Source organism: Antrostomus carolinensis, unplaced genomic scaffold (assembly GCF_000700745.2).
Source record: "Antrostomus carolinensis isolate BGI_N321 unplaced genomic scaffold, ASM70074v2 scaffold4880, whole genome shotgun sequence".
In the NCBI taxonomy this organism is placed as follows: domain Eukaryota; kingdom Metazoa; phylum Chordata; class Aves; order Caprimulgiformes; family Caprimulgidae; genus Antrostomus; species Antrostomus carolinensis.
The window spans coordinates 74,705-97,864 of record NW_010286331.1 but is presented as its reverse complement, the minus strand read 5'-3'; the positions used below and the strand labels follow the sequence as shown (position 1 = coordinate 97,864).

The following is a 23,160-nucleotide window of genomic DNA, read 5'->3' as shown; positions in this document are numbered from 1 at the left end:
CTGACCCCCCTCGGTCTCCCCACATTTCCCTCCTCTTACTGCACCTCTTGTTCTCCTTCATATCCTCCCCTTCTCATTCTCTGGCCCTTTTGTCACTTCTACCCTCAGAGTCTCTGGGCATGGAGCAAAAATGTCTCTTGCTTGTCTCAGAGCGGGCTGCATTCTCAGAAATCAGAAGACAAGGATGTTCTAGAGTATGAAAAAAACCAAGCTTTTTAGGTTTAAAAAAATTAAACTTCTCCCCTTCCTCCCTCTGTGAAAAGGCAGTGATATAACGCCAGAATTTTCCTTAACCTGATCTCTCATACATGGTTTTTGTCCATCATTCAGAATGAGTTCAGGAATGGTAAGATAGATTTGGACAGTACAATGAAGCTGCTTGAAAAACTGCAAATGCCTTTTGATTTCGCACATGTAAAACATGTTTTCAAGGTGAGGAATATGTAGATTAAGCAATGAAATACATTTGCAAGTCCAGTTACATAAGTGTCTTATATTTGCTGACTTATTGAAATCACTGTTTTGAGAAGTTAATTTTGTGCAAAATGAGCAAATAATTTGCCTCATCCAGGTCTTTGTTTCTGTGTAAAATAGATATCAGAGTAGTTGGATTAGGATCATAGAATAGAATCATTAGGTTGGAAATTTCCTTTAAGATCATCATCAAGTCCAATCATTAACCTAACACTGCCAAATCCACCACTAAATCGTGTCCCTAAGCACCATATCTACATGTCTTTTAAATACCTCCAGGGATGGTGACTAAACCACTTCCCTAGGCAGCCTGTTCCAATTCCTTTCCATGAAAAAATTTTTCCTAACATCCCTGGCACACCATTAAGACATTTCCCTTGTCGGATCACTTGTTATTTGGGAGAAGAGATGATACCCAAGTAAAACCATCTCTTCACCCCAAAAAATAGTGTAGGGGGACAGAAAACATGTAGGACTTGGTTCCCAACATTTTGTAACATAACCTCACTTGAGAAAAATTTAAACCTTCTGGTTTCATCCCATCCAGCTGCTTCTGTGATCCAGCTAACAAGCCTAGACATGCCTGTCTGATGCTGGGCAGAGCCATTAGAGTGACTTCCTAAATATCCTTTTGCCAAGGGGACAATATGGAGTTGTCTGGTCTGCTCAGACTTCAGCTCAACATAGATTGAGCACATATGTTCATTGAATTTACCGCTATACCTCTCCTCTGAAGTATTTAAGACGTGTGTCCGAATGGATGGGAATTGCACTCTAACCCCTGGGAAGAGCAGTGGCCTTGAGATATGACAATGTTCAAGAGGTTTTTATGCAGATTACATGACACAGCTAGAAACTGGACTTACTAATAAGTTAGTGTAGATAAGCAAACTACCATCAAGTGGATGCAGTCCCAGTGAGCAAATACTACAAAAATGAGTGCCTTTAGACATTACAGTTTTCATGTTTTTCAGTTTCCCTCTAGTAAGTATAAAGTTTCCTTTTATCTCTCTCTCTGTCTTTTTTTTTTTTTTTTTTTTTTTAACCAAAAATCACTGTTTGGTAAAGCTATTTTCCCAAGGAAATGAAGCCAAGTGGCTACAGATACAAATGTGATTTCTTTGATAATTTTGTAACCAGCTGGCTAATTCTATCTAGATTCAACAGAGGACAATTAACTAGGGAAAGTCAGAAACTTTTAGGTCACATCAGGCTGACAGACAGGCAGGCAGGCAGGCAGACAGAGGGAGGGCATTGAGATTTCCTCAGTCTGTCTTGTTCTTCACTCATTGTTCTCTGCCTTGTCAAGCTGAGGTAAAACCAGCAGCACGAACTCAACCCTTGCTAAAGAGACTACCTGTGGTTTTTGAACTTGCACTGTAGTGAGAGAATTGCAAACCTTGAGAATCTCATGAGAACTTGAAACTATTTCTCTTTTTTTTTCCTGTATTTTCCATCTACTTTTCTTTCTGACAAATTTGAGAGGTGTTCGATTCTGGGTAAAGAAGTTTAATTATTTGAGGAAGTGACCTGCATAGAATAAGTCTGATCTAGTTATATTTAACAATATAATATACTCAACAGTGCAAACTAGTTATTTGTAGCAGTAGTGAGGTATTCTTTGTTATTTGAGAGAGATTTGAGTATATTCAATAGGTTTGGGGCTCAGATTAGTCACTAGTATAATAATATGTAAAATTACAAAGCAGTCTGAAGGAAATCTTACTGACATGGTCAGTAAAGACACATCAACAATTAATCAAATACATGACAAAATCAATTTTATAGTAAACATCGTTTTTAAACACTAATCTGATTTTTTCTTGTCTATTCTCTTTGAGGTTATTTTATTATAATGCTCCTTTGTGCAACATCAGTTGTTATGAGTTATGAATATTAATATTTTTAAGGAATAATACGTTTTCATATAATTCCTCTCAAGGCTAAGTCTTTGTCAAGATACATCTTTTTCTGAATACCAAAAATTTGATGTGCATTAATAAAAACAAGAATAATAAAAATCTACCAATATTTTAAGAATCTTGTTTTATATATCAACATGATTTTTGTACCTTTAACTTGAAAAGCTCTCCTGTGTACTATTATGGCCCATATTCCATCAAGATGTAACTGAGATAGACAGAAAATTTAATTTTTTGCCCAGCTTCACTTTGTGCCAATACCTAAGTGACTATCTCCTAAGTCCTGATAGGTTGTTTAATTCCAAAATAAGTTACTATTTTCTTTTTCTGTTTAAGAGCCATGAGTAAATTTGCAGTTTTGTTAAAGACATCAAAGATTAGATCAAGGATATCAACTTTAGATATGGGATTTCTCAAGCAGTAATAAAATGTGTATTATTAGCATTTGTATTGAATTGTTTTCTTGCTGATGTTTTATGTTAAAAATGATTGTTACAATTATCTTTCACAAACTCAAAGCAAATACTTCAGTACTGATTTGCAAAATTTTTGGTTAGAACTCCTCATGAAGTTTACTTTTTTTCTTGTTTTAGTTATTTAATATATTCTTACTTTTAATTGCTGTACTTAGACATCTCTTAGTAGGAACCATACCACGTAGCGTATCATTAAGTTTTAAGTTTTTATGGTGTCTCTTCAAAACTAATCTAACTTAGTAGTAATCAAAAGACTTCCTCAAAAAGCAGCCAGAGTTCAAGAAAGTGATTTATTGTTTATAGACACTTCTGAGGAAGTTCTACTACCCGTGTTAGCTGCCACGTTATTAAATGCTGAAATTTAGCCACTTGGGTAGTCTCAGTTTAAGAAACCAACAATTATGAATTTTGATCATCTTACAGTGACAATCAATGAGGTAATTAATTGCTATTTATTTATTACTTTTGTGAGTAATTTTTGTCATTAAATTTCCAAAGTTTCTCTTAATTGGGCAACTTTTAAGAATAATGCAAACTAAATTTTAGAAACATGTATGTTTCATATGCCAAATAACATATTTTGTGGGGAAAATTTTAAAGGATAAATTTAAAAATTAAATTGTTAAAAATTAAATTTTAAAATGATAAAAATGTAAATAACAGAAATGGTAAAAAAGTATTATTCTAGTCAAAATCTTTTGCCCTTTTGATTTTTCTAGTGGCTTTTATACTGAAACACTGAAATTAATTAACATGTTAACATTTTGTAAGCTCTATGAAAACCAGTTTACAGCTGAAAGTGTGAATAAGTAATCGGAGTTAAACATTCTGGCTTGTTAAGAATAGAACACGATGTCCTAGGTTATTATAAAGTATCTTGTTTCCAAACTTCAACAGTGTTTCTTTTTTGATGTACTGAAGCCTTGGATCTCATGAGAATTTGGTCATCCTTATTCCATTTTTTAGATTACTGTTTGCTGCATGTTCTATGTACATTTAGCTGACAGTATTTACCATTTTATTTAAATTACTGTCAGAGAGGTATTATATTGAATATATTTTCCACTCAATAAATTTTATGGTGCAGATTTATTTTACTGCATAGCATTTTAGAGGTTTTATATAATGTGTTTGACTATTGCATATGTGTTATATAAAAAAATTGTTGTAAATGCTTAGATGCTAATTATGTCATATGGTACATTTTTATTTCTATGATTAACACACAATGTCAAATCTAAAAGTTGCATATAGAAATAGAAGAATATCATTTGATAATGCATTGCAGTCACTGTTGCCTGAGGTTTTTTTCTATTGTTCTCACTCTTGTGATCAGTTATAATACTGTTTTTTGTATCTTTGTATAATTGCATATCTTTGTACTGACTGTTTTAGGGGGATTTTTGTTGGGTTAATTTTTTTGTTTGCTTGGTTGGTTTGGTTTTTTTTTTTCAGAAAACACTTGACAAAACGAAGGCACACACAATTACCATGGAAGACTTCAGGGCAATTTATCGAACTATTGTACACAGACAGGAATTTCATGAACTTTTCCGTGCTTACTCTCCAAACTGCAAAATTTTAGCTGATACTGAGCTCATTGAATTTCTCAGAAGAGAACAATATGAAACGGAAGCTTCTGAAACAACTGCCTTAGAAATTATTTTGAAGTATGAACCCATTGAAGAAGGTATGCACAGTTTGTGTATTTGATTTCTAGCACTTATTGATTGTGCTTCTGTCAGTGCGGGTTTATATGTTTGAATACTCATCTGACTATGTAAATTGAACATTTTAAAGAAAACGAATGTAAGCAATTATATTATAATTATGTATATTGTATAATATCTTTTGTAAGCACTTGTACAAAATGATTTTTATTTAAAAAATTCAGATCTTGAAACATTATGAATGTAATAATCCAAGAAACCATTAATGAAGCACAATAAATTTACACAGCATATTGCTCAGTGATAGTGTATTATATTACTTACCAGGTCCATCATTCTTACTCCTTGTTGCAACAAATTGGTCCAAAACCTACATGTAGATTGCTTCAAGCAGATCACAATTTTCATACAGTAGATAAGCTAATCTGCACTATATCTTTTTAATCCCCACTAAAACATGTGAACAACCATTATTAGGAAGCCAGACTAAATTTTTTTGTGTAGCTAAGGGTTTGGTGTTTTTTGGTTTTTTTTTTTCTTAATTAATTAGAGGAATATAAATATTGCATTAAAAGAATAAAAAAATAGAAATTATATTTTGATAGCAACTGGTCTGTTCAGCACAGGATATTTCTCTTAGAGGAAATAAAACATAATTAAATGAGTAATAAAGTATGAATTTGATTTAAAAAAAAAATATTCAGTATTAAAATCTGAAGATTGAGGACAACATTTTTGAAGACTAGGAAATACCAGAATTTAATGTTATGTAATTTAGTCTCTCCATTTTATTATTAATTTTGAATAGAAGTCTTGGGTCATATTAAATGAGAGTAAAGAAAACATGCCAACCAACTGCACTTTATAATTTTTAAACTTGTTATGTATCTCTTTTTTTTTAGAAAACATATTGCTTATTATTCAGTATTTGCACTGACAGGATTAGAGGCACAGTGAGGATAAGAAGGTGCATCCCACTAGTGTTTACAGTGTAGTGCCATTCAAAGACTCTGCTCGTGTCTCTGTCTTTTTCTGTGAGGCTGTACAAAAACAGGTTAAAAATACAATTCTCTCTTGAAAAACTTGCTTACTTTGTAAATAACAATATAAGCTTGGTGAATCTGCCAGAAAAAATAATTTTAATTTTAGTAATTCAGAATGTATTTGTGAATCAAAAAAACATCTTCAGTTTATTCCTAGGATATACATTCTTTTAAACTTGTTTTTTTGTGTGGGCATGTGTGTGTGACAGAGAGTGAGAGGGAGAGCATGCATTTGCAGGAGAGAACTTTTGATCCCATTGGCAAATGTAAATCATATTTAACAGGGTAGAGACCTCAGTCAAATTCCTACGGATTTCATAACGAATCTCACGAAATAAGAAAGATGAATTGAAAATCTCAGCTAAGACAATGTCTGAAGCTGGATTTATGAGAGACAAGAATTCATATGTGTGAAAGAGCATGTAAATATCCAGTTTTTTAGGAAAAGATTTCACAAGAAGACGACAATCATGATGAGATACAAGCCCTTAGAAAACTAAACTGCAACTCAGACGGGTCCTTTATTCAGTATACACTAGTATTAGTTACCAATGTGGGTCAGGTGGAAAATGGACTCCCTAGAATGTAAAATCAGTGTAGAAAAGGCATAACTATATTCTTACTTTAGCAAAGGAAATATTTTTGTCTTTACTGTTCACTTAGAGTATAAATGTTTTAGTCTGACATTAAGTAGCCAAATTTCGTAGTATGAAATTCCATTTGATGTTTCTGCTTTGAGGCTATTATTACTTGATACTTTTAACAATTATTGAAAGCTTCCTTTTTCCACTACAGCAGAGTAACATCCTTGTCTCTGATTGCAAGTATTTCTCATAAATTCACCCCTAAAATTTCCAGCAGACATATTTGTACCTATTTCAATATCTCTGATGGCCAAGTGCCATAAACATGTAATTACTAATTTGACTATTAGGAAGCAACAGACACATTTAAAAATGGGAAAACACCTTTCTGCTCATTTCCCAGGATCAACTTCAGTTCAGGCTCCTCTCCTCCCCACTTCCTAGTCTCCACTTCAGTCCAGACACCTTTTCTCCCACCTTGTCATTGCTGCAGGTTGTACTCAGTCCCTTTGGTGAGGAAACAGGCATTGCAGGAGGCTGTGATCACAGCATAGTGATTTCTTTCCACCACACCACCTTTGTCACACTTTTCTTTGTTACTGCTTCCTTCTTACTTGTTTCATCTGCTTCAGTGTGGATCCTCCACAGGCCTCAATCCCTTCAGGGCAACAACCATCTTTTGAAAGCTTTAATTTTTCCTGTCCATAAAGAAAGAAAAATACTTTCAAAGAAGTTCCAAGATAAATAAGAAAGTAAAACTTAAGGAACTCTAAAAAGCATAGTTGTATAATATAATCCAAGTCTTTCAAATATGTAGGTTATATCCATAATTCCTCTCTGATATGGCATTATTTGTGTATATGGCAGAGCTGAAATTTACCTTAACTGGAGGAATGGGGAAAAACTTAAAAAAAAAAATAAAAATTGGTAAAACCCAATATTATTAATAAACTATATTCCAGACTATCTGAAAGGAAAGGGCAAGAAAAAAACATTAAACTTTGTAAACAACAAGAAGTTACAAGAAGACAGAAATCTTGTCTTAATGTCCCTTTTTCTTTCTACACCAAATGGATATGTGTGCACACTAACTACTGCTAAAGGATCCTAATGGAGGAAAAGACTGAGGTTCCTCTAGGAAAGAAATGTGAGGCCTTAATGAAAGTGTCTTTTCACTCTGGAATAGCTCTGGAGACAAATTCCCAGTTCTTTTAATGGAGAAGCAGAAAGAACCTCAGAACTTCTTAAAAACTCAGAAGACAGAACTTTTGTTCTATCTTCTCAGAAGATAGAACATCTTCTATGAAGCATCAGATCTCTGAAAATTAATTTTGGCAGACGTATGCCATTTATGTACATGTGATATTCTTTTGCATATCACACTTCACGGAACTGCACAAGCTACTGGAACTGTTGGTGCAAAGCCACTTCCCTGCTTTCCACTTTTCCACAGATAGGTCTTATCATTTTACAGAGTTGCTTGAAGTTTTGGTAGTTCTGCAGAAACATGATGGTGTTATTAAGTGTACGCAGTTCCAGAACAACAACTACAGATCCCTGTGAAAAAATTTATAAGCCAATGTAATGTAAGGTCCTGTAATAAGTTGTATAAAAATACAAATATCACTAGAGAAATGAGCTGAACTTTTTACTGGAGTCAAAGTGCTTACACCTTGGCTAAAGAAGTAACACAAATTTACTTTACAATGTTTTCACGTTTAGGGGATTATGGTCATGAGTGTGTTTATCTAAACATAAGTTCTCTTCTTGAGAACACTTTACTTAAGTTTTATCAATGACAAGAGCAGCCAGGAAAGCATCAAAAATAATTCAGAAAATAAGCAAAACTTTGGAAAGTCAGTGTTTTTACATTAATTTAAAATAGAAATATAAAAGTAATCATGTAAGAATTGAGAATTTTTAGTAAATTAAAAAAAAAAAAAAAAAAAAAGTTAGTGGCCCAACTTGTAATTACACAGGAAAATATATAGAGCAGGAAAAAAATTAATCAGAAATGAAAACCAGATAATATTGATGAAAAGCCTTCTCTTCAAAGGAATTAAGTCTACAATTAATGTAATTCATTACACATAAAGCATACAGAATTGAGCACCATGTAAAAAAAATCAAAATGTTTTTTAAAGAGCCAGAAAGTAGAAATTAATCTTATTGCTACAACTATAAAACAATATAACATGATAAATCAAAAAAGTCCAGATATTAAATAAGATACAACTATCAAGAGTCATCAGGGTAGCAAGAAGTCTGCAAATATGTTAGTTAAAAGAAAGACCAGGGAAATTCTTGATGTGCTACCTAAGTACAATCAGGTAGCTAATATTATTAATAATATTAATATTATTAATGAGACCAGAGTAAGATCTCAGTCAGAAATATGGAAAAAACAGTGTAGGACATGCTTAAATGACTTAATCAGATCAGTGAAGACAGGTTGACAAATCTGAGTTCTTAGAAAATTTACTGTAAGGAGCCTGGCTAACACAGGTTAACTTTAAAAACATGTGGAGAATGGATGGTGAATTGAAAGACTGGGAAAGATAAAATTTAATATTTATTTTAGAAAGAAAACATCCAAGGAACATGACATCAGTCAGGGACCAGAAAAAAATGGAAAAAATAATGAATATGTAATCACCCTTAAGATGGTAAGGACGAGTAACAGTTTGTCAGGACATTCCTTGAAGAAATAGTATCCAGTTTTCTTCCATGGGAGAGTAACAGCCCAGGTGGATAGAAGAAAAATCACACTTTTTAACACTGTCTTGCGTTCTAAAAAGCAAGTTGAAGAAGCAGGCAAAATAACTACATGGTACATAAGTAACTCACTAGAAAATTCCTCTGAGAAGTTAGTCATCGATGACTTAGAGTCAAGATGAAAGGCTACATCAATCTACAGTTTCACTGAGCATTGTGCTGGGATCCAGATTTCAATTATGTAATGGTAAGCTGGACTATGGAATAGAAATTAATTTTATTAAATTTAGGTTTAATGCCAGAACTTCAAGTATAATAAGGGACAAGATTAGAAGTCAAAGTGATCTTGGCAAATTGGTGATATAGAAAAGAGGGATGGAGTTCAATAAGAAGTACTATGTTCCATTTAGGGCATCAAACATCAAGAAGGAAGTTCACTAGATGGAAAGCATTGTAGAAATGCAAAGAAAATGATCAGAGGTCTAAGCAAACCTAACCTAAACAGAAAGATGCAGTGAAATGAACTTATTTCTTCTGGAAAGCAGTGGAATGAGGGGAAGTGTAATAGCAGTCTTCATATGTGGATGAGACTGGGTGTGGTAGTTCCACTCCTTTGGCTCACAGCCAAACATAGTCTCTCTCTCAATCTACTCCCTTCCTTAGAGAGTAGGAGAAAGAATTGGAAGGATAAGGGCAAGAAGACTCACAGATTGGGCTAAAAACAATTTACTGATTGAAATAAAATAATGATGATAATAACAGTAATAACAGAATATACAAAGAGTGATGCTCAGTGCAATTGCTCGCTACCCACTGACCAATGCCCAGCCTGTCCCCAGCCAGCAATCCCAGAGCTGAGACTGTCCCAAAACTGAAACCACAATCCCAGAGGAGCAAGCCCGGGTGACCCCTGAGAGAATACCCCTGTCTTCCGGTCAGCCCTGGTTAATATACTGACATGATGTGATACAATATGGAATATCTCATTAACATAGCCACGTGCCAATTTTGGGTTTTGCTAATTAATACGCTTTTCCCTCCCAGTCCTAATGTACCTGTGAACCAGCCAAACATGGTGACCTTGAGCTCCAGCAGCAACTAATAACATTAGTTGATTGATCAGGTTATCACCTGATCAACATTCTTCTCATAACAAATCCCATATTGAAACTAAAACACAGCTATTTTAGCTACTAAGAAGAAAATTAACTCTATCCTAGCAAAAACCAGGACACTGTGAATAAAAAGGAGAGGAATAGTACAAACCAGAATAAATATTATGGACAGCAAGGAAGTTTCAGGGTAAATATTATGAAAAACTTTCTAACAGTAAGGTTATTCAGTGCTGAAATGTGATTACTAGGGTATTTGTGGATTCTTCATCAACGGAAGTCTTTAAGAATAGCTTCGAGAGACTTCTGGTTGGAATAACGTGTTTAAGGACAACAGTATATGTGTGTATGATCTCTGGAGTGCATTCATTCTTATTTTCTATTGCTGTTTAGCATTTTAAAACATGGCAAAGTTTTCTAGTTCAAAAACTGTATAATTTAGAAAGAATTATTTTCTTTGTGTTACCATCAGAATGATTTTAATACTCATTTAGATATAAAACTTTCAGTCTGTACACATACTGAAGATTGATGAGTGCAACTCTAACCTGTAAATCATGGTTCTTATAGCTGTAATGAGAATTAACAGGTCAGATAAGTGTTTTTGGTTTTGGCTTTGGGTTTGTGTTTGTTTGGGTTTTTTTTAGTCACAAGTTTGTATACATTGACTTCTTTAAGTTACCATGAACAGAAAGTGATCTTGGATTACTTACTGCTTACTTATCACTAGCTTATGATGATGTCAAAAATAAGGTTATTGTGCAGCCAGAACTGGGCAAATCTCTGACTGATTCAGACTAGGTTATGTTTTGAAGCAAAGTTGACTTCTAAGATTATGTCATTTGCAAAATTATTACATTTGAAGCATGACATTGGAGCAGCAGTTGGCAGCATAATGGATCTCTTTGTAATTAAATCAGTTAAAATGAAAACAAACGGGATAACTATCACTGGTGTGGAGGCAATTAGCACATTTTGTTATAGATGAAATAATATAATAAGCTTGATTTGCAACTCATTTTTGTGGGCAGTCATTTATTTTGTTAAGATGCCATTTTTATTTCAAATATTTCTAATTTAAACATTATTTCATCACTATTTATTTGGAAACCCCCACCACTGAGGATATGTGGTTCTAAGAATCATAGTTTCTGTAAGACTGTTTTGACAGTCTGTAATTGGCATTTTGGAGAACAATTCCTGTTCTTTCTGCAGAGGAAAGAAGATTCTTCTTGCTCATGGACTGGCATGTTACTTACTAAAATTAAACAACAACAAATATTTTCCTTTGTATTTAATTAGGACTAATGCAAACTCTCCTTACTGGTGTCCATAGATGAATTAAAATGTCTCATGATTGTGAACCGCAGCAATTCATCTCCAGGATTGCACACATCTGATGTTTGTGTTTATATTGTTTATTATGAATTTTAAAATTGCAGGAAAGTGTTATGTTGTAAAAGCTTTAGCAATGTTTGGAATTGGCTATCAAAAATTATGAAAATCACAGATATAACCATCAGTTTAGCTTCACATCAGAAATTCTTTGCTTTCTTTTTTATTCAGTGAGGAAAAAAAGGCAGATGTCATTTGAAGGATTTATAAGGTACATGAGCTCAGAAGACTGTTCGATATTTAAAAAAGATCACAAGACCGTCTACCAAGATATGAGCCACCCATTATGTGACTATTTTATTTCATCTTCTCACAACACCTACTTGATATCTGACCAGCTAGTAGGGCCTAGTCATTTGTGGGGATATACCAGGTATGTAGATACTGGTTTTTTAATATTTTTAATATTCCGTGGCCTTTTTTTTTTTTTAATGAATACTAAGTCACATATAACCTTTCTTGGAAATAAGGAACAAAACCATCACAGACAGAAGCAGAAAATGTGAGAGAGGTATTTTATTTTGTGTGTACATTTTTCAATATATTTGCCAAACCATCTGTTCATAGTCTGGAAACAACATATTTTTACACTTACATCTCAAAAACTCTACTTCACAGCAAATGAAATCTATAGTATGCTGCACAGTATATGATCAAATCAGTTTCTAATCTCAACATGCCATGCAAAAGTAAATAACTCCCTAAAATAAATGTGAAATTCCTGGGTAAACTCTAATCTGATCAATATACAGGTTGTAAGAGCAGAGTACTGTGGAATATGTCAAGGATATCTGTGATCAGTGTATCCTAGAATCATAGAATGGTTTGGGTTGGAAGGTACCTTTCAAGGTCATCTAGTCCAACTCCCCTGCAGCAAACAGGGACATCTTCAACTAGATCAGTTTACTTAGAGCCCCGTCCAGCCTGACCTTGATTGTTTCCAGGGATGGGACTTCTACCAGCTCTCTGGGCAATCTGTGCCAGTGTTTCACTACCCTCATTGTAAAAAATGTCTTCCTTATACCTAGTCTGAATCCACCCTCTTTTAATTTAAAACCACTACCCCTTGTTCTATTGCTACACGCGTTATTAAAAAGTCTATTCCCATCTTTCTTATAGGCCTCCTTTAAGTATTGAAGGGCCCACTAGAAGGTCTCCCTGGAGCCTTCTTTTCTCCAGGCTGAACAACCTCTCAGCCTTTCCTCATAGGAGAGCTGTTCCATGCCTCTGATCATTTCTGTGGCCCTCCTCTGGACCTACTCCAACAGGTCTATACCTTTTTGTACTGAGTTACTCAAGAGCTGGACACAGCACTGCAGGTGGGGTCTCACGAGAGCGGAGTAGAGGGGCAGAATCACCTTCCTCAACCTGCTGCCCAGGCTTCTTTTGATGCAGCCCAGGACACAGTTATTGGCCTCTGGGCTGCAGGCACACATTGCTGGCTCATGTCCAGCATTTCATCCAGCAGAACCCCCAAGTCCTCTGCAGGGTTGCTCTCAATGCCTTCATCCCCCAGCCTGTATTGATACTGGGAATTGCCCTGACCCAGGTGCAGGACCTTGCACTCGACCTTGTTGAACCTCACGAGGTCCACACAGGTCCACTTCTGAAGCTTCTTCAGGTGCCTCTGGATGGCATCCCGTCCCTCAGGCTTGTGTTGCAGTACAGTCAATTTGGAAACAACAGCAACAAAAAAAAATAAGTGGGCAGTGTAGTAACCAGGAGAGGGACAGAAAGTGCAAAGAATTTGGAAGACAGAATTCCTATCACTTTGTATTACTTTAGGGAAGTGAAAACATTTGGAATCAACATCTATCTGAATTTTTTTGTTTTTGTTGCAACCATCAGAAACACTAGTGAATTTATTTCTAACAGTATTTAAAATGATATGACATTAATACTGCATTGCTTAAAGTAATTGCAAGGAGAGTATAAATCCCCCTCTTCCTCTTTATCTATTATTTGTGTAAGAAAAACACAAAGTGCTAAAATAAGCTAGAAGCCTCTTTGGGATATCGTTAGTGTGTAAAGGGCAGCATGTAAAAGACAGATTGGTAATTAGGCAAAATAGTCTACAAGAAATGTTTAAATTAGTAATGAGCCAAATATTAGAAACCTAAGACTTTTAAGGGGTGCTATTAATGTATTTTAAATTAAAATAGAATAAATTTAAGGCATCTGAGAAACTTCAGCACTCCCTCTTAGAAATAAGGTGGGGTAGAACAACTGAATCATGTAAAGAGCAAACACAATCTGGTTCTGTAAGCATGATGTTATTATTTTTAAGTATAATGATTCTCAAACTTGTATGCAAATCCTGGAATAATAATAAAAAGACCCTTTCAAACATTTCTTCTTCTGTTTTAAGCAAGAATTTGCTATTATTCCAAAATTCTTTTATTTAAATCTTTGACCCTCATTTTTAGTCTCTTAATGAAGGTTATTCAGATAATCCATGTTACTCTTTAGTGTTAAATGAAGTATATTACCTAACCTTCTTAAGATAAACAACAGAAAATATAGCTCTGTCTCATATCTGTACAATTCTATAGGATTTCTTTTCTTTTGTGATGAAGAAGTAGAGATTTTTTGTAATTATTCAATGTACTTGTAATCAGAAATAGAATGACTTGTATACGAAAGTGTGGTATCTTTCTTTTGGTTGTAAATTGTTTTTCTTGTTTGTTTGAAGTGCTCTCTTAAAAGGATGTCGTTGCCTGGAAATTGACTGCTGGGATGGCTCAAACAATGAACCTGTGGTGTATCATGGTCACACTTTAACCAGCAAAATTCAATTCCGTTCTGTAATTCAAGTGATAGACAAGTATGCATTTGTGGTATGTATATTCATATATATATATATTGATTAAAATATGATGGTGGCTTTCACAAAGCCCAGGGACAAGGTTGTTTGTTGTCAGAGATTCTCCAGGTAAAAAACATATGAAACAGAGACAGTGCTTGTGGCAGTGGACATTTTAAAAATAAATTATGGGAAAAATGTGTTATTTGTTCCTAATATTTTTTAAAAATTTTATTTAAGGAACATATTTTGCTGGTAATGATTATAAACCAAAATTTGTGGAAGGAATTCAGATTATTTTACTCAGCTTGTTAGGTGGAATTCTCACCTAAGGTCATTTAAGCAAGTACTGATTATAAAGTGAGCAACTACTTCAGAATCAGTCTGATGTTTTACTCCTTCTCTATATCTGCTAATTTTTTAATTTCACTTACTCTTCTGTTGCTATCTGTCTTATATCCTGTACTTGAATTTAATAATAGAGAAAAACATTAGATTATAGCTGAGTTTGAGATTATTCTGTTTGCCATTTCCTCTCTTTTTATTTTGAATTTGAGGCCCAATAAAGGTCTTTTTGCCAGATGACTCAGGGCGATGTCTCTTCTGCCTGTCTCTGGCAAAGCAGTGACAGCTGGCCAGCTTTTGGCACTGTCTCAGTCTTTTCTATAAGTTTCTGGCAAAACTCCTGCTCAAATGAAGTCCTCAATGACTATTAAGGTAACTATTGTATTCAGGCCAGTGTTATGTGTGTGAATATATCCACATATGATCATACATTTATATGGATTTTTATACACATATATTTATAGATTTCTCAGAGTTAAGCAAAGCTATATTTTTTTTCTGTTCTGATGCCTGCATAAAATTTAGACAAAAATCTGATTTTAAAAGATAGTGAAAACAAAAATATGTGTTTTTTCACTGTTCTTCACAACCCATTTGATATAACTCTTCCTTTTTTGCTAATACACAGCATACTGTAAATAACTGATACAAACACATTTAACAGGCACAATAAGATGATAAAATCAGATATAATAGGTAATGGTTTGTACCTGATGTCTATCCAGGCTAAGGTGTGCTCCTATTAGTGGTCAATAGCAAATGCTCAGGGGGAAAGTATAAAAACAGGGTAAAGAGAAAATGGCACTTCCCTTAGAAATTGACACTTTAGGTCCTGTTCAAGTGAAGTTTTTATTCAGAATATTTTTTTAGTAGTTACCAGTTACTGGCAACTTGTGAGATTTATTTACACAGTCTAAATGGACATGGCTCATTTGAGATATTCTCTAATTTTTACTTGATTTCCCATTTTTCATGTTTTGCTTGAGCACTGTGATGAGTAAGGTGTAAAGAGCCCCAGGAAAGGTTTATGGTATTATAAAAAAATATGCATAACTTGTTCATGTGAAGGCAATGATTTCTGAGCAAATTTTAAGGATACTGCCAACTTGAAATATAGTCAATTAAAATTAAAGTCAATTAAAGACATTTAATCCTGGTTTACTTTGTTAATTGCTATTTTATTAAACATTTTATGTTTAAAAAAACCCAAACAACGAAACAACAAACCAATTCTCTCTTTTCATAGCAAAGCTATGTAAACAATGGAGGAAATTCTATACACAAAACACTCTCCACCACAAAACAGAGATATATTTTAAATCTGTGTTGCTTACAGTAACCTGGTGGCTACAATTTATGTTTGGCTGAAGGCCAATTGTGCCTTGTTTATAATTGGTTTTGCACTGTCCTTTAAAATAGATGTAAATTTAAAGATACATGGTTATGTCAAATCTTGCAAGATCTTCCTATAGGTACAAGAAAATCACAATCATCTTGTTTTCTTTTTTTTTAATTTTATTTTACCTTATTTCCCCTTATTGAAATTATTTTTTACACAACTTAGTCATTATTTTTTAAAAAATCATCTGCCCAGTGTGATAATTCCCTGTTGGGATGACTTAGTCAACAGAATTTCAGAGTAGTTATGATATAACCTTTAGGTGCAAAAGAAAGAGCTTCTTGGGAATAGTAGGTATTAGGTCTGAAGAGATTAAGAGATTAAGATTTCTTTAATTTTGAAAAACACCAAAATCATCAACATTGATGTTTTTATAATTCTAAATGTTTTAAAACCCCTTTGAAATTAACTTAAATAATGTTTTAAGCTTTAGTGTGGCTGGGAGGTTTTACCCCATCCTCCTTTTTTTTGGCAGATGACATTCTATTTCCTCTTTTTTACTTTGTAAATCCATTTGCTGGGAAATGCTGTGTCAGACACACAGCAGCCAATGCACCATTCTTTAGAAGCTCTGTGTATCCGCTGACCCATTACTCTGTGAGAATTCTGCTTTTTGCTTCCAGGTTGTACACTGCCTTGTGTAATTGAATCAGTCTGTTTTTTGACTGATTTAACACTTATTTTCTCTCTACTTTCTTTACATCCAACATCAATCAGTAAGTTAAATGCATCTGATAAATTATTTTCTGTGGATTATTGGACAAACACACTTCAAGACTGTGCTTTCCAAAGATCAGCACAGATATTACCTAGTTTCTGTAATGAAGTATTGTGTTCTTAACTGATCTTAATTTGATTTCCCCAGGTTTTGTTTCTTTGTTTTTTCATCTCTGTATATGTCTAGCCCTGTTTTAACCCACCTTAACTTACTGAAGATTCTCTTTTTTTTTCTCTTCTTCAATTGTGCTTTCTCTTCTCTATAAATATTGTGAACTTTTTTATTGTGTTATTACCCTGAAACAACTGACCTATATTCTGAACATTTTGAAAATGAAGGGAAATACTGATTACCAAGGCGGCTTTTGTAAAATATTTTGAGAAAACAAGTAGCCCTCTTTTTATTTCTTAATAATAAAAGCCTTTAAATTGTATTTCCAGGCATCTGACTATCCAGTAGTACTGTCTTTGGAGAATCACTGCAGCCCTAACCAACAGGAAGTAATGGCAGACTGTTTAGAAAGTATTCTAGGTGATAAACTTCTAACTTCAACAATTGGTGATACAGTGGTGACTCGACTGCCTTCTCCTGAGGTAATAACATTGCATTTTTCTTTGTGAAAGATAGGGGAAAAAAAAACCTTGGGGTTTTTTTTATGATTATTTTTAATGGTCTGAAACTGAATTTATGAAACAGCTTATCTGTTGTCTGAAATAGACTTCAGGTGGTAACAAAAAAAAATAATTAAACAACACAAAACCCCACATGAAATGATAAAGAAAACAGAAAAAGCAAAAATTAATACAGAATATTTTATTTAAAGGAAAACTGTTTTCAGCACAATGGTAAAGCCTGTATTTGTTAAAAGTTAACATACATTTTTGCAGAGCTTTACATCTGGGGTTTCACATCAATCCAACTTCTGGTGCTTTGGATGCATTAACAGTTTTATTTTATTTTATATAAAAATATAGTTAAGTAAAGTTTGTGGGTTGCAGTGTATTTTATATGGAAACATGGCAGCTGTAGTAATATGTTTTGTTATTTTGAACCATACTTGCTAACACTGAATAAACCTGCATATCAAAAACTGAGTAGAGATACTGAAATTACTCTGGTTTTTTTTAAAGTAAACTATTACTTACTATGAATTAAATTATCATAGTGTGGTTCATCTACAGTAGTTCTACATTGGAAATGTGGTAGTCTAAACACAGCAAAGAGCATCTGCCTTTAAAGAGGGCAGTTTTATACACAGGGAATGACTTGCCAAAGATCGTAGAAGTAAGTACTACTGAATCTGAACTCTGAATCTGAGAGCTATGAAAACATCTCATGAATTTAATTTTGGAAATTTCAAGTTATTGAAACATTGAGGTATAATGCACAATCCTCTCCTCTCTCCTTCCTCCTCTCTCGTCTCTTCTCTCTCCTCTTTCCTCTTTTCTCTGCAATGAGGCTTTCAATGTTTTAGTTTTAAAAAAGGAAGCAAAGTATAAATTTTTAAACAGTATGCTTTGAACCAAAATTTTAAAATCTGTAGTTTAAACATGTTAGCGTATCTATTTTGTGCTAATTTATTTTTTGTTCCTTAGATGGAAAGGAGTTTCTGAAATCTAAACATGTTATTGAAACAAAAAACTGAATCTACATTTTTTGTCAGTAACAATGTTGATGGAACTGTTTCATCCAGTTCTGTTACTGCAAAAACATTCTCTCTTTCTCAGTCTGTTTCTCCCTAAGGCAGTGTTTCTCAGCTGGTGGCTTGAGACCCCTGGGATATGAAGTCAGAAAAGGCAATTAGATGGGTGTTGAAAATTTTATTGCAATCTAAACCAAATAAATTCCCATTGTTCCAGTCTTTGCACGTATTTTTTTTTTTTTTTTTCAAGGACAAAATATATTTTTTTTATATCTGGTAACACAAATACATGCATGCATACAAAATGGTTATTTAGGCTTGTCACTGTTCTCAGTGATATACCAGATATGCTTTATACCTCTTTTTTTACAGTAAGTGAAAAAGAAACAATGCAAATGAAAACATAGGGAGGAAACACTGTCATAAGGAAAGACAACACACACACAGATGTATTTTTGCAAAGGATTTGTTATAGAAAAAACATTTCTGAAGTGTTGTGTCCAAAAGACTTGCTAAAGTGTTATTACACTGTTATATTTTCATAGCAATTTGTCGTAAATATATTTAATACATCTTAATAAATTTCTCAGTAAGCCAACATATTTTTTTAGAATATAGCATTATATTTTTTATATCATACTGTTCAATATCACTTTACAACCCTGAAAACTCTTTTGAAAAAAAAAACAAAACTGTATTAAAGATAAGGGTTTGTTTAAAAGATTCTCAAAGCATAGCTGCATTCAGACTAATAGGTGTCCAAGGATCAGATGTCCTCTGTAACAAATACAAAATCAGTGTACTGCATCTGAATCATGGAGTCACTGAATCACATACTTAAAAATATTGCTGTCTATGAGATACATCCCTTACCATATGTTTACTATGATATAGGGAATTCAGACTTCATATTTCCATAGCTTAGACCTTTCATAAGTCAGCTCTGTAGAATTTTTGCCTGAAAATGCATTGCTGGGTTTCATACTTACTCCTCACTTAAACGTATGCTGTTCAGGTGAATTTCATTCTATTGAACTTTTAATCATTTAAAGTTATGTGAGATGTATTCCACATCAATGTAAGAGGTAAGAGTTACCTAAATAATACCACTGTCCTCAGCTGATTTACAGAAGTCTGAATTTAATAGTTCGTTATGTTGAGAATGAACAAGGTTTAGGATCATCTCCATTTCTCTTAGCTGTTCTGATCAAACATGTAAGAAAAATCATTACCTTTTTTTTTTTTTTTTCAATGGAAATATATATACGACTGAATGTGCAAATAGAGTAGAAAGCTTGACTTTTGGGTAGCATCTTTTTGAAGAACCACTTTTGGTCTATATTCAAAAGGAGTTTAGTGGCATCACATCCTTAAAGCTTGTGACCTTGTGCGTATTCAAGGCCTGCGTAAATTCATTGTCATTTGAGAGAGCCAGATGCTGAACTTAGTCTTAAGCCTGCTTTACTTAAGCAGTGCGAAAGAGGTGTCACAGAACCATAAATGATGAATTAAAAATGTTGTTAGTGAGAAGGATTCTCAGTTAGTGTTAAAATAAATAAATAAATAAATAAATACATACATACATACATACATACATACATACATACATACATAAATAAATAGTGGTTACTGTGATAGTTGAACTTAGCTGGCAGCCAAACAAGACACAGCCACTCGAATAAAAAAAGGACACAGCTTTCCCTCGAACCCCACCAAGCTTCACTAATATCTTCTACTGTATCTATCCTCTTATCTCCTTCCCATGCAGATATTTTGCTATCCAAATCAACAGAGTCTCTAAAACCTTCTCCTTGCAGTCTTGGTCACTATGGTGCTTCTAAAGAGACTTCATGAACTGCCATTAATATTTGCTGGAATATCAGGTCCTTTGAGTCAGTTCTCACATTAAATTATATTTGACATCACTGACTGGTGCCAGAGATCCCTGCTGCTTGCACCAGCACACCTAGATTATGATGATATAAAGTGACAGAATGCGATGTCTTGTGCAACAATTTGTAGGTGAACTTAGAAAATATTAGAATCCTAGAAGGGAGATCAATTTTTACTTACCCTACTGAATACTTCATCTCTAATGGGTTTGGCAGCTACTGAAAGAAACAAGCCTCAAATATAACACATAAAAAAGAATGTAAACACATTGATGCTTTTGATGAAGGTTTGTTCCTCAATTACTTTGCATTGTAGTACATCAAACTGCTTTACACTGCTGACATGATATATACAGGAACTACTCAGGCATTTTTCATTATTTGCAGGTTTCCTATCACAAAACTGAAAAGAGATATTGATGTATTGTTAACTGGAAGTGAAGTGGCAAGCATGGTTATTTTACAAGGCATCTTTAATGTTTACCGCACAGCTCCAAGATCAATTACTATGTTGTGGTGGTTCAGAAGCATTTCTGGCCACAGTTGCCAAGGCTCCCCCATAGTTATTAAAACCATGCTATCTAAATAAAAAGATCTATTTAATAATTTCCTTGAGAAAGATTCACAGAAGGTCTCCAGTACAACTTTATGCTCTCTTGGCATTTTAAATTCTACTACTAGAGTGAAAACCAACTAACCCCATAGCCAGGACTCCTCCCTCACCTTTTTCTTCACCTGTATTTACTCAATATAGAAAGGAGCTTTCCATACACAGTCACTGTTTTCTCAGAATACTCACTGTTTTCCCAGAATGTACCAGTTTGAGTGAACCAAGTACCACAGTCTTCAACATCTAGATATAATATTTGAATGTATGTCTAAGATTAATATTGCTACTGTGCTTTCTTCCTTTCTCTACAAAGACCTGGCTCACTGAGAAACTTTCAAAACTTTGTTACACTTGGCTGTCTATAATCTCTGACAAATAATTTCTTATTGACTACCTGTAACATCAGACAAAAGGGTAATAGTCTGATTAACCTGTGGCTATATGATTCAATTTGCAGTTTAACCATCTCCATACTTTCCTCTCCCGTATCTTTATAGAGTTTTATAGTCTTATTTTCTTGTTCTTGAAAAAGTAGGACATGAAGATTTTCACTCAGAAATTCAGTATCAAGGGTGCATTAGCATCTCTAATTCTGTTGTTTTGGTGTCGAGATCCATTCCTATTTTTTTGACCTACAAGTCACATACGCAAATGTCTTGACCAAGTGTTTGCATCAGAAATATCTTTGTTTCTTAGCAAGTCAAAAACATTTCCAGTCCACTATTTTTCCTTTCAATCTGTCTATGGCATCTGTTCTTTACAAAAATGAGAATATGTTGAAAATGTTGTGTACCTTGGTAATGACCCCCAAAATAAGAAAATCAGTATTGTTCATCATAAAATTTCTGGATTCTCTAGGTTCTAGTGAGAACTTACAGAAGTCTCATCTGATTCCTACACTGTTTCTGGGAATTGTACTCTATAGTCTTTTGAGGGAACATGGTTTCCCCAGAAGTGTATTGAACATGCGACAGTCACTTACCTGTTGTTAGTAACTTCCCCATATTTTAAGGCAACTTCATAAGGTACTTAAAAACAAATCACTGACAAACTTTATATCATCAGCCAGGTAGGTCTTAGGTTGGTCATTTATTTAGTGTATAAAAATCAAATCCTTCTTTTGGCAAGGTATCTTCTTGGAACATTGAACTGTGGTAAGGAATCTGTGCATGAGGGCCCTGAGTACACCAGACTAATTACCCTGACCAACTTGTAACCATTTTTGTCTGTAATCATCCGTTGGATTCCCTTCCAACCCACCCACCAGAGATTTAGCTGTCTAGGTACATCATCTCTGGTATAGCACAGCTGTTTAGCCTCAGATCAGATTTACATGAAAACAGTGAAATTGTGAGCAAGAGCCCTTATTTGGGGCTCCCACATATGCACCCTCATCCATTGGCTTGGGAGCTGCATTTTGGCTCAGGCTCTTGTCCTTTGTCCTTGCCTGAGCTACATTGTAAGTATGTAGTGCCTGGCCTTGCTTTGCTGCACTTGGGGAGGAGTAGTGCCAAGCACCAGTACAGCCTGGGAGATGACTGTCTGGAAAGCAGCTTTGCAAAAAAGAACCTGGGGGTCCTGGTGGACAAGTTGACCATGAATCAGCAATGTACCCTTGCGGCAAAGAAGGATAACATTATCTTGGTCTTCATTAGGAAGAACATGATCAGCCCAGACCTTTCTCAGTGAAATGGCTACAGGCAGTGGGAACAATCTGAAATACAAGAAATTCCATTTAAACTTGAGAAAAATAATTTTTACTGTGAGGGTGCTCAGACACTGAAGCAGGTTGTCAGGAAAGATTATGGAGTCTCTGTCTTGGAGATACTAAAAACCTGACTAGACACAGCCCTAACTCTTATGGACCCTGCTTTGAACAGTGGGGTTGGACGAGATGGTCTCCAGAGTGCCTTCCAAACTCAGCCATTCTGTCCTTCTACAGTATGGCTTCCTGGTTTGACCATGGACCTGCCTCATGACTTAGCTGGCAGACACTGGACTGTTTCCTGAACTTGTGTACCACCACCAGACCTGCTCTACTTATCTTACTGTTGACCTAGTTGGTCAGGTTATTGCCCCATGCCTGCCCTGCTACCACCCTCAGCTCCTGGGTCACCTTGTGCAGCTACTGAGCCTTGCTACTCTCTTTCTTTGAGTTCTTGCAGATTCTTGAATCATGAGCAGCAGGTTGGTTAACAGTGTTATTTGCAACGTATTTGCAGATCAGTTACACCGCAGTTTTTTTGTCTTAAAAGTCTCTAAGAAATGCAAATTATCACCACTAGCACTTTCTCCAATACTACTGTTAGATTTTCATTTGAGATAAATTTTGTCAAAAGCTCCCCCATGTCAGACTTCAT

At 34.5% G+C, this 23,160-nt stretch overlaps 1 protein-coding gene across 1 annotated transcript in view; it reads left to right on the top strand.

The window, feature by feature from the left end:
- PLCZ1 (phospholipase C zeta 1) overlaps positions 1-23,160 on the top strand; it is a 49,284-nt gene that overhangs the window by 311 nt on the left and 25,813 nt on the right. Inside the window, exons 2-6 of the mRNA XM_010164145.1 lie at positions 309-432; positions 4,328-4,562; positions 11,563-11,764; positions 14,084-14,228; positions 17,097-17,249. Of these exons, the coding sequence (XP_010162447.1) occupies positions 309-432; positions 4,328-4,562; positions 11,563-11,764; positions 14,084-14,228; positions 17,097-17,249 (859 nt within the window). The remainder of the gene's footprint in view (positions 1-308; positions 433-4,327; positions 4,563-11,562; positions 11,765-14,083; positions 14,229-17,096; positions 17,250-23,160) is intronic.